The 12,042-nt window shown below is 43.3% G+C and overlaps 7 protein-coding genes across 7 annotated transcripts; 5 read left to right on the top strand and 2 right to left on the bottom strand. All coding sequences in view use genetic code 12, as the record gives it.

Annotated features, from left to right (window-relative positions):
• Positions 1 to 2,271: 2,271 nt before the first annotated feature.
• LODBEIA_P07250 (uncharacterized protein) lies at positions 2,272 to 2,796 on the top strand (the record flags this gene model as incomplete). The annotated part of the gene is made up of 1 exon (XM_066976677.1): positions 2,272 to 2,796. The coding sequence occupies one exon, from the start codon at positions 2,272 to 2,274 to the stop codon at positions 2,794 to 2,796; it is 525 nt and encodes a 174-aa protein (XP_066827663.1).
• A 356-nt stretch (positions 2,797 to 3,152) lies between these two features.
• LODBEIA_P07260 (uncharacterized protein) lies at positions 3,153 to 4,364 on the top strand (the record flags this gene model as incomplete). The annotated part of the gene is made up of 1 exon (XM_066976678.1): positions 3,153 to 4,364. The coding sequence occupies one exon, from the start codon at positions 3,153 to 3,155 to the stop codon at positions 4,362 to 4,364; it is 1,212 nt and encodes a 403-aa protein (XP_066827664.1).
• An 830-nt stretch (positions 4,365 to 5,194) lies between these two features.
• LODBEIA_P07270 (uncharacterized protein) lies at positions 5,195 to 7,477 on the top strand (the record flags this gene model as incomplete). The annotated part of the gene is made up of 1 exon (XM_066976679.1): positions 5,195 to 7,477. The coding sequence occupies one exon, from the start codon at positions 5,195 to 5,197 to the stop codon at positions 7,475 to 7,477; it is 2,283 nt and encodes a 760-aa protein (XP_066827665.1).
• A 980-nt stretch (positions 7,478 to 8,457) lies between these two features.
• LODBEIA_P07280 (uncharacterized protein) lies at positions 8,458 to 9,537 on the top strand (the record flags this gene model as incomplete). The annotated part of the gene is made up of 1 exon (XM_066976680.1): positions 8,458 to 9,537. The coding sequence occupies one exon, from the start codon at positions 8,458 to 8,460 to the stop codon at positions 9,535 to 9,537; it is 1,080 nt and encodes a 359-aa protein (XP_066827666.1).
• Positions 9,538 to 9,662: 125 nt separating this feature from the next.
• Positions 9,663 to 10,655, bottom strand: LODBEIA_P07290 (uncharacterized protein; the record flags this gene model as incomplete). The annotated part of the gene is made up of 1 exon (XM_066976681.1): positions 9,663 to 10,655. The coding sequence occupies one exon, from the start codon at positions 10,653 to 10,655 to the stop codon at positions 9,663 to 9,665; it is 993 nt and encodes a 330-aa protein (XP_066827667.1).
• Positions 10,656 to 10,872: 217 nt separating this feature from the next.
• Positions 10,873 to 11,076, top strand: LODBEIA_P07300 (uncharacterized protein; the record flags this gene model as incomplete). Its single annotated transcript, XM_066976683.1, has 1 exon — positions 10,873 to 11,076. The coding sequence occupies one exon, from the start codon at positions 10,873 to 10,875 to the stop codon at positions 11,074 to 11,076; it is 204 nt and encodes a 67-aa protein (XP_066827668.1).
• A 30-nt stretch (positions 11,077 to 11,106) lies between these two features.
• LODBEIA_P07310 (uncharacterized protein) lies at positions 11,107 to 11,775 on the bottom strand (the record flags this gene model as incomplete). Its single annotated transcript, XM_066976684.1, has 1 exon — positions 11,107 to 11,775. The coding sequence occupies one exon, from the start codon at positions 11,773 to 11,775 to the stop codon at positions 11,107 to 11,109; it is 669 nt and encodes a 222-aa protein (XP_066827669.1).
• Positions 11,776 to 12,042: the final 267 nt, after the last annotated feature.

Raw genomic sequence — 12,042 nt, forward strand, 5'->3', positions numbered from 1 at the left:
ACCTCGTCTTGTAGATTGTCTTTGGGACCACGCAGGAAACGACACGGATTCGGCTTCTAACCAAGAGTCTCTTCCAAGCCATCCGAATTCTACTATGAGAAATAAAACTTCATGTGCCCTTCATGAAGTCTCGCAAGTTTGTGATCTGTTGGAGTGCTTGGATTTTGAAAAACAATCATACTCTGAACTTGCGAAGTCGGGGAGCAGGAGAATGGAAAAAAAGAGTTTCTTTCAACAATACAACCGCAAGGTCAAATAATAGCTTCGGCACTATTACTTCCAAAGCACTGTCAGATTCGAAAATTTGTTGGCCAATTGCCGTGCAGTCAAAGCAGTCATTTTTTGTTCTGGAATTGTTTTGATAAATTAGTGCATGAGGCACAAGGAGATAAGATTGCAAGGTTCATACAAGAGCACCGTTGAGCTTGAATAACCACCACGCAGCACCAACAAGACTGATAGTATAACGCCATTTTTTTTTTTTATTTTTCATGTCAAGTGGCAAAAGCTGCTCTGTTCATGAGCGATCTAGTAAGACAATTGAACCAAAAAAGAACCCATGTAGTTATTATCGCTGTACAGAACAATCGCAAAAAAAAAAGAGAACCAAAAATCAGAAGTTCTGCCTATTCTTCGAATGACTCTTGTAACAATTTATCCGTAATAGGTCCGATGCGGTGTGGTACATACTACTACTAGACTTTTGGCTTTTCTCAATTGGGTTATGTTTTTATCCAACCTGTTGGCATCCGGTCATGAACTGCGAGGGAGCACATTGAAGTGTTCTGTTCGTTTTTTGCCCCAGTTTCAACCACTTCAAAAAAGAACAAACCAAGTGCGATTGTACTGTGAATTTTGACCACCCAGTACTTCTTCTTTTTCTTTTTTTTTTTGCGAAACGGAGACATTCCTTTGTTGCAGCCACTAAACAATTATACGCTTCACATTTCACTTTATACTTTCAACTCGCATTGGCTTCCGTTTGTTGACTGGGTCGCCAACTTAGCAATCGGGATGGAAAAGAAATAGAAAAAAAAAATCAAAAAGGAAAAAGGAGTCCTTTGCATTGAGGAAATGGGGCTGTAGAGCAATGTTGCCGCACAAACCCTTCCAAAAGTTTGATATCTGTTCTGTAGCATTTATGCGATGTAAAGCGTCGCCATAAAAGTCCCCAACTGCATCAATTCATCGGAATCTATGAGAAAAATAATCAAAGTGCTCCAAGCTGGCTGCAGCATGTAATTCAATTTTTGGCTCGATTCTATTGTTTTCTGCTCGCGTGTTTTCTCATCTCATGGTAGATGATTGTCCAGGTCATGTGAAATTGAATGTTGACAAGACTCTAATGCCATGAGATCACCCATACGGTCTACGGTGCTCATAGTCAAGTGGGGTAACGATGGCTTATCCGTATCATCAAAATCAAAGTCAGATTGTGTTTGCGCGTCATGACTGGTTTTGGATGTGGAAAAGTCCGCAGATCTTTCGATCCTTGAAATGACAACTTATGCTGTAGCTCAAAGTTTATTAAAGAGCGAAATATTCACATCAGTGGCGGAGATGAACAAAGATAATAGACAAGGTTGGAGGAGAGATAAAACATTTCAAATCAAATTCGACAACAAGTTCAAATTTGCCCCTCGTCATGGAGGTTTTATTTATTTTTTTTTAGTTGATCCCTTCGAGTTTAATTGTAGCTGAAGAGCTGAAGAGCTGAGTGAGTAACCAATTTAGAGATAAAGGTTCATCTTTTCAAGTGTTTTGCAACTAGAAGAATTTTTCAAAATCGAATAACCGGTCCACTTTTTGCATCAAACTTGAAGATATCCGGTCAAGAATCCTGAATGCAATCCGTTGTGTTGAGGGAGGCATCCACTATCTTAAATCCAGCAGCTTCAGCAAAGGGAACAACCTATTGCAGTTTTCATTTCCTATGGCATGGAAAGCAAACGGCGGAGAAAAAACGCTCTCCACAGCTCATACTTTGCAATTATAGTTGCAAAATTTTGCAGCTATATACAACTCATGTCAGCATCGTCTCCTGCATATAAAACTCTACCACAGGGACAAACCCGTTTTCGTAAAGGGCGAGAAAACAAGACAACACAGACAATTGAAACATCACCCGTCACATAGCCCCTAGTAGGTTCAACCTATCAAATCAATCAATCAATCAATCACCAAGGGTCAATTCACTATTAGAGGTTCCCAACGCTAGATTAATCGGAAAAAATAGTAAAAGAAAAAAAGGGGGATAAAAAAAAAGGGAAAATGGCGTTAGGCGAAACGATAATGACCAATGTGTTTGGAGGTCTCTCCAACGACTTCAAAAAAAAGAACTTCTCCCTTTATGGGCAGTGGATATCCATAATCACAATATTCTTGTGCCTAGCACTCGGAATCGCCAATATTTTCCACTTCGGCTTGGTCATTATCTTCTCGATCATCTGTATAGTCCAGGGACTTATTGTCATTTTTGTTGAAATTCCATTCTTGTTGAAAATTTGTCCCTTCACAGACACATTCACCAATTTCATCCGTAATTTCGATGCCAATTTGCCACGTTGTGGCTTCTACTTGTTGAATGCCGTGATTCAATGGTTGAGTTTGACTTTGCAAGCTACCAGTTTGATTGTTGTTGCTGTGTTTTTCACCATAAGCAGCGCATGCTATGGGTTAGCTTGGGCCAAGAACCAAGAGTACATGAAGTCAAGCATTGATGTTACTGGAACGCGTGGACAAGGTGGTGCTTTGGAAGCTCAAGTCAACGAGCACGTTGTGAGAAATGTTTTGTAGAGGTTAAAAATATTTGAGCCTTGTTTGTTGAAAGTTTTCTTTTTTCCTTTCTCTTTTCACCGTTTTTTTTTCCAAAAAGTGTTTTCTATTTTTTTTAAAAGACAGACTTTGATTGAAACTCTACATAATGATACTCTTGACCTCTATGACCAACCAAGGTTACTAGCTATGACTCGTTGAGGAAGACCACTCCCCACGAGTGAATGTTGTACTGGTTCATTTCTAGTGCTCGAAAAACTTATCGCGAGAAAAAAAAAAAAAAAAAACAAAAAAAACATCGATTTCGGGCGCCAGCTTCAGCGCCAGCTATTCGGCATCTCTCTAACGTCATCCACGATAACAAAATCAACCTCAGCATGTCACAAATGCTACCGTTTGTTGAAGACACAAGCGGCCAAAGATTAAAGAGATATAAGGACTTTGACTCCAGGCCAAGGGAGAGCGAAACACCTCAACAAAGTGAGAGCAACACCAGCAAGGATCATCCAAGCATAGTGTCATTATCGTTTGACCAAGTCAACAACGACACCGATGAGCTCATTGGTCTACGTGGCGAAGGCCGTTATTTCGGAGTCACAGACCCCGATGATGCCAAGAGCGACGCGGGCTCGGGACCTTTATGCGACAACTGTCATAAACGCGGCCATAAACGTGCCAATTGTAAAGTTGTAATTTGTCATAAATGCGGTAAAGTTGGAGATCACTACGAAACACACTGCCCGACTACGCTAATATGCTTGCGATGCGGAGAAAGGGGCCATTACGTGGCTGATTGCAAGAGCAAAACTCGCAAAAAGCAATATTGCCGAACTTGCGACTCTTTCCAGCACGGCGACGAAAACTGTCCTACGATATGGCGGTCGTATTTGACGATTGGAAGTTCAAATAATAGCAATAACAACAACAAGAATGAATCAAAGCTGCTGCTACCTAACATTTACTGCTACAACTGTGCCCTGAGCCAGCATTACGGAGACGAGTGCCCTCAACAGAGAAGTTCGCGGGTTCCCAATTTGGGGAGTGCCTTCAGTGGGAATAACTTGCCAAAGCAGTTGAGGTCGCTATATTTCTCTAGCTTGAGGAAGAGTTACAGTAATCATACCGACGAAGATTACGATCCACTGCGGAGTAGCCGGAATTTTGCTCTGTTTGGCGGTTACTCGGTGCAAGCAAACAACGGTGCTTCTTCTCAGGGAATGTCTGGCTCTGGCGGTGGCAGCAGAAACTATTCTTCAAAGTACCAAAGCAGTTACAAGCCTCTCAACTATACATCAAACAACTATGGAAGTGCGGACCCCCGAGGTAGCTCCTTTGGTAATGGGAGAGGAGGCTATGACAACCAATCCTATAGTGGAACCAATTCTGGCAGCCAAGGCCAAAGTCAAAGCCAAAGTCAAAGTTACAGCAATGGCAACAACCTGCGTGTTATTCAAAGCACAAGGTCAGGCTCGCTCAAGAGTAAGAACAGGAATCCTCTGCCTGGGCCTGGCAAGATTACCAAGCCCACGAGGTCGGGTTTGATTGACAGAAGCAAGAAAGCCAAGAAGGGCAAACATATTCGCTATTAGGAAGGAGAAGTACAAGATAATGAAGCTCAAGGATACTGGGACCGTGACCGTAACTATCTAAATTCTTTTATTCTTCTTTTGCATTCTTTTTCATATATAGACATTGTAGATTGTAGATCTTGTATTAGTTCCTGAACGTTTATTTATTGCCATTGGACAATTACAAAAAGCGGTCATCCTAGCACTTTACTTCTATATCGAGAGAAAGCAAACTTGAGAAACAACGATCGGCGGATTCAACCTGTTTGTAGTTTACCGACAACAGTATAACCAAAAAAAAAAAGAATATGTCCTGTTTAAACTGTTTGCACATGCAACATGGCTTACCAAGTTGACTCCTCTGCTCGTAGCAGTTTGTAGTGGTGATATTTTTTATCTATTCCATCTACTAACAAATTTTAAATTAACTGTAATTGTTTATTCTCTCCGGCACCGGACGAAAGTGGGGGAAAAGCAAAGGGTTCATACCGAAGGGACTTTTGCTGTTGTTGACAAGCTCAGAGTAATAGAGAAAGAGGGAGAGATCTTCACCTTCTGTCCATCACTGCGGCCGTTCCCTTTATTCTGAGACTTTGAAACTCAAAAGCGTATACTTTGATTTGTGCCCCTCCACTGAGTGGCACGTTGGTGAGATCTGAACAGGTTCCGGATTCCTTATGAAAACCAGCCAGAAGTCTATCCCTTTCCAATACCTTTTTTCTTTACAACCACTTGGACCTTATCAATGTTTTTCTGAGTGCATTCAAGCAAAGTCCGGGCATTGAGGCATTCGATATATTTCATATTCACTTTTTCACTGTACATCTACATATACATACATCCAAAGATAGATGGCGTTTGAGATGGGTGGGTTAAATTCCACGCTGGAAGTGTGGCATTGTTACTTCCATTTCCCCAAGGGCAAAAGCAAAGAGTACAGCCAGCTTCGCAACTATACAACGGCAAAGTACGGGGCAATCACCACGGCGCTTCTCGTTTTGATCATCTTGTCCATCCCCGCGTATCAGTATTTCGTCATCCACCATTACAGACTCAAGTTCCACTATCTTCGAAGGTTTTACTCCACATTGAACCACTACATTTCACATGAACACCATCCAAATTGCAGAACGGCAACATGGACAGACCGGTTGGTTACTCGGGTAGCCACAATGACAAAAGCCTTGGCTTTTTACATATTGCTACATTTCCAAACCATCGCGCAGTTGGTATTCTGGACGTGTTTCCTTTCTTTGCTAAGTCTTGTTGACATCTACCACGGGGATCTCATTTTTCTAGCCAAGCGACTAGGTAGAATTGCTGCCAACTGTTTACCAACTGTGCTATTTCTCACGCTTCGACCATCGCCATTGCCTAATATTTTGTATTTGACTTTGATCCCCATCCACAAGTGGTTGAGTCGTTTAATCATTTTACAAAGTGTGATTCACACAATTATTTATCTTGCATTCTTCAATTATAACCATACCTGGGAAAAGGCTTGGAAAACGGAAAATTTGTACGGATGGATGGCCCTCGCTGGATTTCTCATCATTATCGTAACCTCGCTATCGACGTTCCGAAGGAGGTGGTACAAGGTTTTCTATTTTATGCATTACGCGTGGACGTGGATCATTGTGGCGTGTTTGCAGGTACACGTTAGACCCGAGCCGTACTCGCTATACACAACTGCCAACGTTTCCATTCTTTTAGGCCAGGTCATTTATAGAGTCCATCTAACAACGGTTTCAACAAGAGGCGAGGTTAAAGTCATTGACGTTTCCCCGAATTTATCGCTTGTTGAATTCCCTTCTTCACTAATTGCCAAACCGGCTACAGCACCAGGTGCACACATCCGTTTGACCAATTACAGCTCAACTTGGATAGTTCGAGCTTTTAAACAAATCATACCAAACTATCACCCCTACACTTTGGTCTCGTTGCCCCAGGACAGGCTCCAGCGATTGGTTATCAGAAAAAGCAACTTTAAACTAGACGACGGTCACAGGTATCTCATAACAGGCAGCTATGACCCTCATTTATTATTTGTTCATTTCAAACGGGGTAATAAAAAATTGGCAAACCCCAAATGGTCCTTGTCCAAATTACATATTGATGCCAAGCGTCTTTTGATTGTCGTTGGCGGCTCAGCTATATCGTTTGCTCTCCCAATATTGAGGGTTATGAACTATCACGGGATTCCCACTAAAGTAGTTTGGGTCATCAAGGACTTTCGCGACATTCTCATTTTAAAGTATTTTGAAGGCGTCATCCACGGCGACGACTTTGAGATTTTCGTCACGGGAAGTGACAGGATTGAGGAAAAAGACAATGTGCGTTTAAAGCATCAGTATTCTAGCCACGCGTCGGGATTCGGTAAGCGGTCAATTGGTGCACTTTCAGCTCATTACGACTTGGAAAATGAGGAAACCACGCCGCTACTCGGCACTAATGCCCAGCTCTCAACCTTGAATCAAGAAAACCAGTTTGAAGATGTCGATGTTGGAATAAACTCAGATGAGGAAGACGATAGCGGTGACTGCACCCACTACGACGCTTCGCCAGGCTGCCGAGATACCTCAGCCATATATGACGATATAGATGACGTGTTGGACGAAAACGTATCCGATTATTTGGAGCATGATGTCAATGAGGATGAGTTCGAAGTAACCAACGACAGCGTCGCACATGGCAGCTCAGCTCGACACATTTCATCGCCGTCAACTAATAACCACGGCAACATTTCAAGAAAGCCCTCGACCAATGAGCCCTTTGTGCCGATTTTCTTCCGCAACTCACCGGCTCAAGACATGGATCTCCTCTCCCAGTTCCAAAGTGTAACCAGAAAACTCAATCTTCAAAAGCGAATCTACAAAGGACGGCCCAAATTGAACCATAGATACTACAATTGGTGTATCAATGAGGGCTTCACGCAATGTTCAGGCCCAGTTGAAGATGAGAATCACAATTTGGTGTGTTGTCAGGATTTACCGAGAAACAAAGTCGTTGAGGCGGACTTGAATGCTGAGAAAATCTGGGTAATCGGGGCTGGCCCAAAGCAGTTGGTTGAAAATGTCAAATTGTGGAGTTCTGAAAATGGGTTGAAATTTCATGAGGAAGCATTTTATTCCTAGACTTATAGACAGCTATATCCTCGAAAAAATAAAATACGCTTGAGCCGTTTTTTTGATTCTCTCCATGTGTCTTCATGATTATGGACACACCTGTCTTTTTGTTCTCTCGTCGCAACTTTCAGAGTTGTTCCTCGAGGTGGCCAATTGAAGCTAGTGAACAATCTCAAAAGCCGCTTGAGAAATAGGATCCTTGTCCGAACCCTCGAAAAAAAGAAAAAATAGGTTCCGTCAGTGCCTGCAGCTCATTAAATTTTTTGAAAGACTAGTAGGTCCTCCCCTCGTCCCTGTCTTTAGCTCATTTCTTCTTACTCAACAGACTCATTTCGTCCTCATAATAGCGATTCCGTTTGATTTCATCTTCGATAGCAGCCTGTCGACTTATATTCATCTTGGCATTATCGGTCGCAAAAGTGACACCGACAATATTCCAACATACAAACCACCAAATCTTGTATACGTTTCGAAAGTAGACTACGTTTTTGCCATGATTATATCTATATGACAAGGCAACCCCACTCACCAAGGCAATTAGTGTACCTTGAAGTACACCTTTGCCTGCTGCTTGATATAGCTGATTTGTAAATCGTTCGCGTCGTTGTTGCTTTGACTCTAAAAGAAGGGTATTGGCATTCGATTCCTCTAATGATGGCATGGTTCTGGGCTTGAAAATAAAAATTTAATTCCAGGGGGGGATGATATATCTTATCGTGGGGTTTTCGGATTCTTCAACTGGTGGGACTATCAGCCGATTCTCTTGAAGTGTGGAGTGTCGCACCCTTTGTCGTGAATTGTTTTTTTGCGACAAGGGGAAGGAGTCGTGAGGCTCACGAAAACTTAGGCACAGGTGGTAGCGCTATTCTTTTCCAAAGGATGATGGTCCTTGACGTTCTTCTTCAATCCATCAAGAAGCACCATTACGAAGGAAAGTTTGCGGGCAGGAAAAGAGACAGTAAAACCTAGCCAAATCAAGCCAAAAAAGAATGATGATACAACCACATAAGCTCCTACTCAGAAGCACGCGTCCGAGGCGTCTACTAAAGCAATGCCGGCGTACCGTAAAGACTTCGCCAACAGACTGGAAACCCGTGAATTCCGTGCCTGGAAACTTGCGAACCATAGCTCACCAGGCCAAGATACCAATCATAAGAAGAGTGCTCCTCTCGCTAATGGTGGCGATGCCCGTTGTTGCATTTGGATTGGGCTGTTGGCAAGTCAAGCGTCTCGAATGGAAAACCGAGCTTATCGCCAAGTGTGAAAATAATCTCGCGGCACCCGTGATTGAAAAATTACCACCTAATTTGGACGTCGATGCAATTAACAATGAGTTTGAATACCGGAGGTTTAAATGTCGCGGCCATTTCAACTATGAACAGGAGATGTTCTTAGGTCCAAGAATGAAGGATGGTGCGTTGGGCTATTTGGTTGTTACTCCATTTGTAAGAGCTGATGGCGGTAAACCCATCTTGATTGAGCGTGGGTGGATTCTCAAGGACAAGGTTATTCCACTGGAAAGAAACAAGGGCTACTTGTCGTATTTGGCCTTCCCGCAAGGCGAAATTGAAATAGAGGCGTTGTTTAGAAACATGCCGCGCAAGAGTAATTTGCAATTTGATCATGAACAGGGCAGGAAATTGTTCAATGTTATCGACGTGCCCGCAATGGCAGCTCAAAGTGACGCCTTGCCCATTTACTGCCAGATGATTTATGACTTGGGCAACCATTTGGAGTACAAAAAGGATGCTGAGCTGAAGGAGAAACCTTCCAAGTTTTGGAGCGCCCTTTTTTCTTCCAGCAAATCAAAAACACCGGAAGCTGAGTCTCTAGACGATGAATATACCCATTTCCAAGAGTTTGAATTTGTGAAGCAAGGCGTGCCGATAGCGCAAAAGCCAACAATCAAGTTTTCCAATAACCATTTACAATACCTCATCACCTGGTTTGGTGTCTCCGTGGCCAGTTCAGCTTTATTCGTCTGGCACATTTGGAGAAGCAAGCAATACCTGAGCGCCGACAAGGTGATTGCTAAAAAGAGAAAAGACATGAAGAGCATCCACTACTGATATATATAATCTTTTCTCACTTGTACATATACATATATATATATCTTTCCAGCTTAAAAATATATGTATGTATATATACATATTTATGAGTATATACATATATACATATATATTTTTCCACTTACTTAGTTCAAAAAACTGAGTAGCCCAAACAAGAAAATCACCAACGATAAATCTCCCACGAGAATTCCAATCAACTCCTTGTAGCCCAATAGCCTGCCAATCAAAGGCTGGTAAGTGCGCAATTGCGGTGCAAACATCGACAAGCCGCTAATGGCCTTCATCACAATACTCTTTTGGCTCGAAGCATGGAAAAGGCCGAGTTGGGTAAAGACCAAGTAGTAAGTGGCAATGATGACGACTTCAATCGACATGAACCAAGTAATGAATCCGTTCAATGGGTAAACTTCATGTAGCTCGCGCACATACGAGTAGTTTGAGGCCATAAATGACGGGATATGGTAAAAATGGTAAAAGAAGTTGGCGCAGGTGGCAATGACTCTCACGACAAGAAACCTAAACCGCCACAACTTCTCTTGGTAGGTTTGGTAACGCGCGAGATCCTGTTGGTATTTCGCCATCTCGGGGTCCTGTTGATACGACGTATCGGGAGGCGAAGGCGAACCTCCGCCGATTGAGGATTCGTCTCCGGCAATGTTGAACATCTTTAATATCTCATTCATGGGGTTATCGTCATCTGCTCCGTCACTGCTTGATCCGCTCACTTGCTGCTGCACTATTTTTTTAAACATCTCATCGAGGTTCGGTGGGGCACCTTCCGTGGCAGCAGATGGCTGAGGTGGCGGATACTGGCTCTGATCACTGGGGTAAACTTCAGCTATATCTTGATGGTCGGGGTCATCGTCGTGATTCGATGGTGTCTCAGTTGACGACGATTCGGTCGATGGGTCCGTCGTCGTGCTGCTGCTTTGAGGCTGGTCAAGAATTGAAGTTATCGATGACGCCTTGACTGATGTCCCTTGGTTCAAGATATTGTTGAGCCGGTCAGTGGCTTTACCCTGGACCATCTTCGCCTGTCTTCTCTCTCTTAACAACTGACGCTTTTCCGCTTCGGTCAATTGAGGCTTCTGCGGGGGGTCTATTGGTACGTCAGACATTTTTCGGTGGGTGGGTAAACTTTACGTGGTTGAATGTTTGGAAGGTAGGGGTGGGGGGGTGATTGATTAATCCGCAAGTTGGGTGGATGATGTGTGGTTTGGGTAGAAATTCAGTTTACGTGTAAAAAACTTTTTGTTTGATACGATTGAATATCTGGGGGGCACCATTAAACTACACCAGTAGCACAGCAGCGACAACACCAGCAGCAACAAGAAGATGAACGTCGAGGCATGTAATCGCGCCGCCGACAAAGAGTCTCAAAGCTCGTTACCGAAAAATGAACACGAGAGACGGAGAAGGCAAAGAATCATGAACTCTATGGACAATCTTGACTACTTGATGATCATAGCTTCGCAAGAAAAGAAATCCATTGAACAAGTCAAGTACGAGTTAAAGTTGAAATTGATACATGGTGACTAGAACTACAGGTATATGCATTTTTCAGTTATTCTATCTAAATGGCGGTCGTTGACTAGTCTTGAGAGGTCTCCTTGGTCCAGTCGTCGCCAGGCTAGCAGCAGGCTTGGTGACACCGGCACTTTTAGCAAAGGAACTATTTTCAAAAAGTCCACGCATATACCTAGGAGGTTGATTCAAGTTGGGCATAGCCGATTTATGAAGTAAAGTGGTGTTGCCACCCGTGCTGCTGGTGGTGGTGTTGGTTGCAGTCACAGGTCGGAAAATCGGCTGCGGAATCCTAGAAACAGTTGTACTTTTCCCATTCTTCGCAAGGCCACCACTATTGCCATAGTTTTCCTTGTTAGACTTTGCCAACGGCGACCGTTTCACATCACTGGGTCGGGACAAATTACCGAGCTTTGTCTCTTCGTCCAACTTTTTCCGCAATTGAACATTAGCTTGCTCGGCCTCTTCCAACTTGCGCCTCAACTGGGCAATCTCTTCCTTTTTCCTCTCCTTGATTTCAATCTGCTCCCATTGCTGGCGAGTGGGCACCCGGGGGAAATCAACACACCACATGGTGATGGAAAGTCCGTAAAGTAAACTGGCAAATGGCTCATTGAAGTTCAGAGAGATGGCGGTGTGTATGTGCGACAAGTCCCGCATGTTGACATCTAGGTCATCCATTGCCTCTGCTAGGAGTTTGAAACTCTGCAACATATCTGGGGACTCCATGGGGAGATTGTTGGCATCGATGGGATAGTGTCTCGGCGACTGTGGTGGAAGTGCGCCCGAAGATCGGCGCAGAAGACGCCGGCTTTGCCTTCTTGTATCTGTGCTTGGAGTAGAGGGTCGTGACATGTACGCCATCTTTGGTGAATATAGTGATGGTAGTTGGAGTATATAGTTAGATATAACGACAAAGATTGGTTGTTAAACAATTTGGCGGTGTTTATGTTTGACAAGCAAAGAAAATAAGAACCTATA

Source organism: Lodderomyces beijingensis (assembly GCF_963989305.1).
Source record: "Lodderomyces beijingensis strain CBS 14171 genome assembly, chromosome: 1".
Lineage (NCBI taxonomy): Eukaryota > Fungi > Ascomycota > Pichiomycetes > Serinales > Debaryomycetaceae > Lodderomyces > Lodderomyces beijingensis.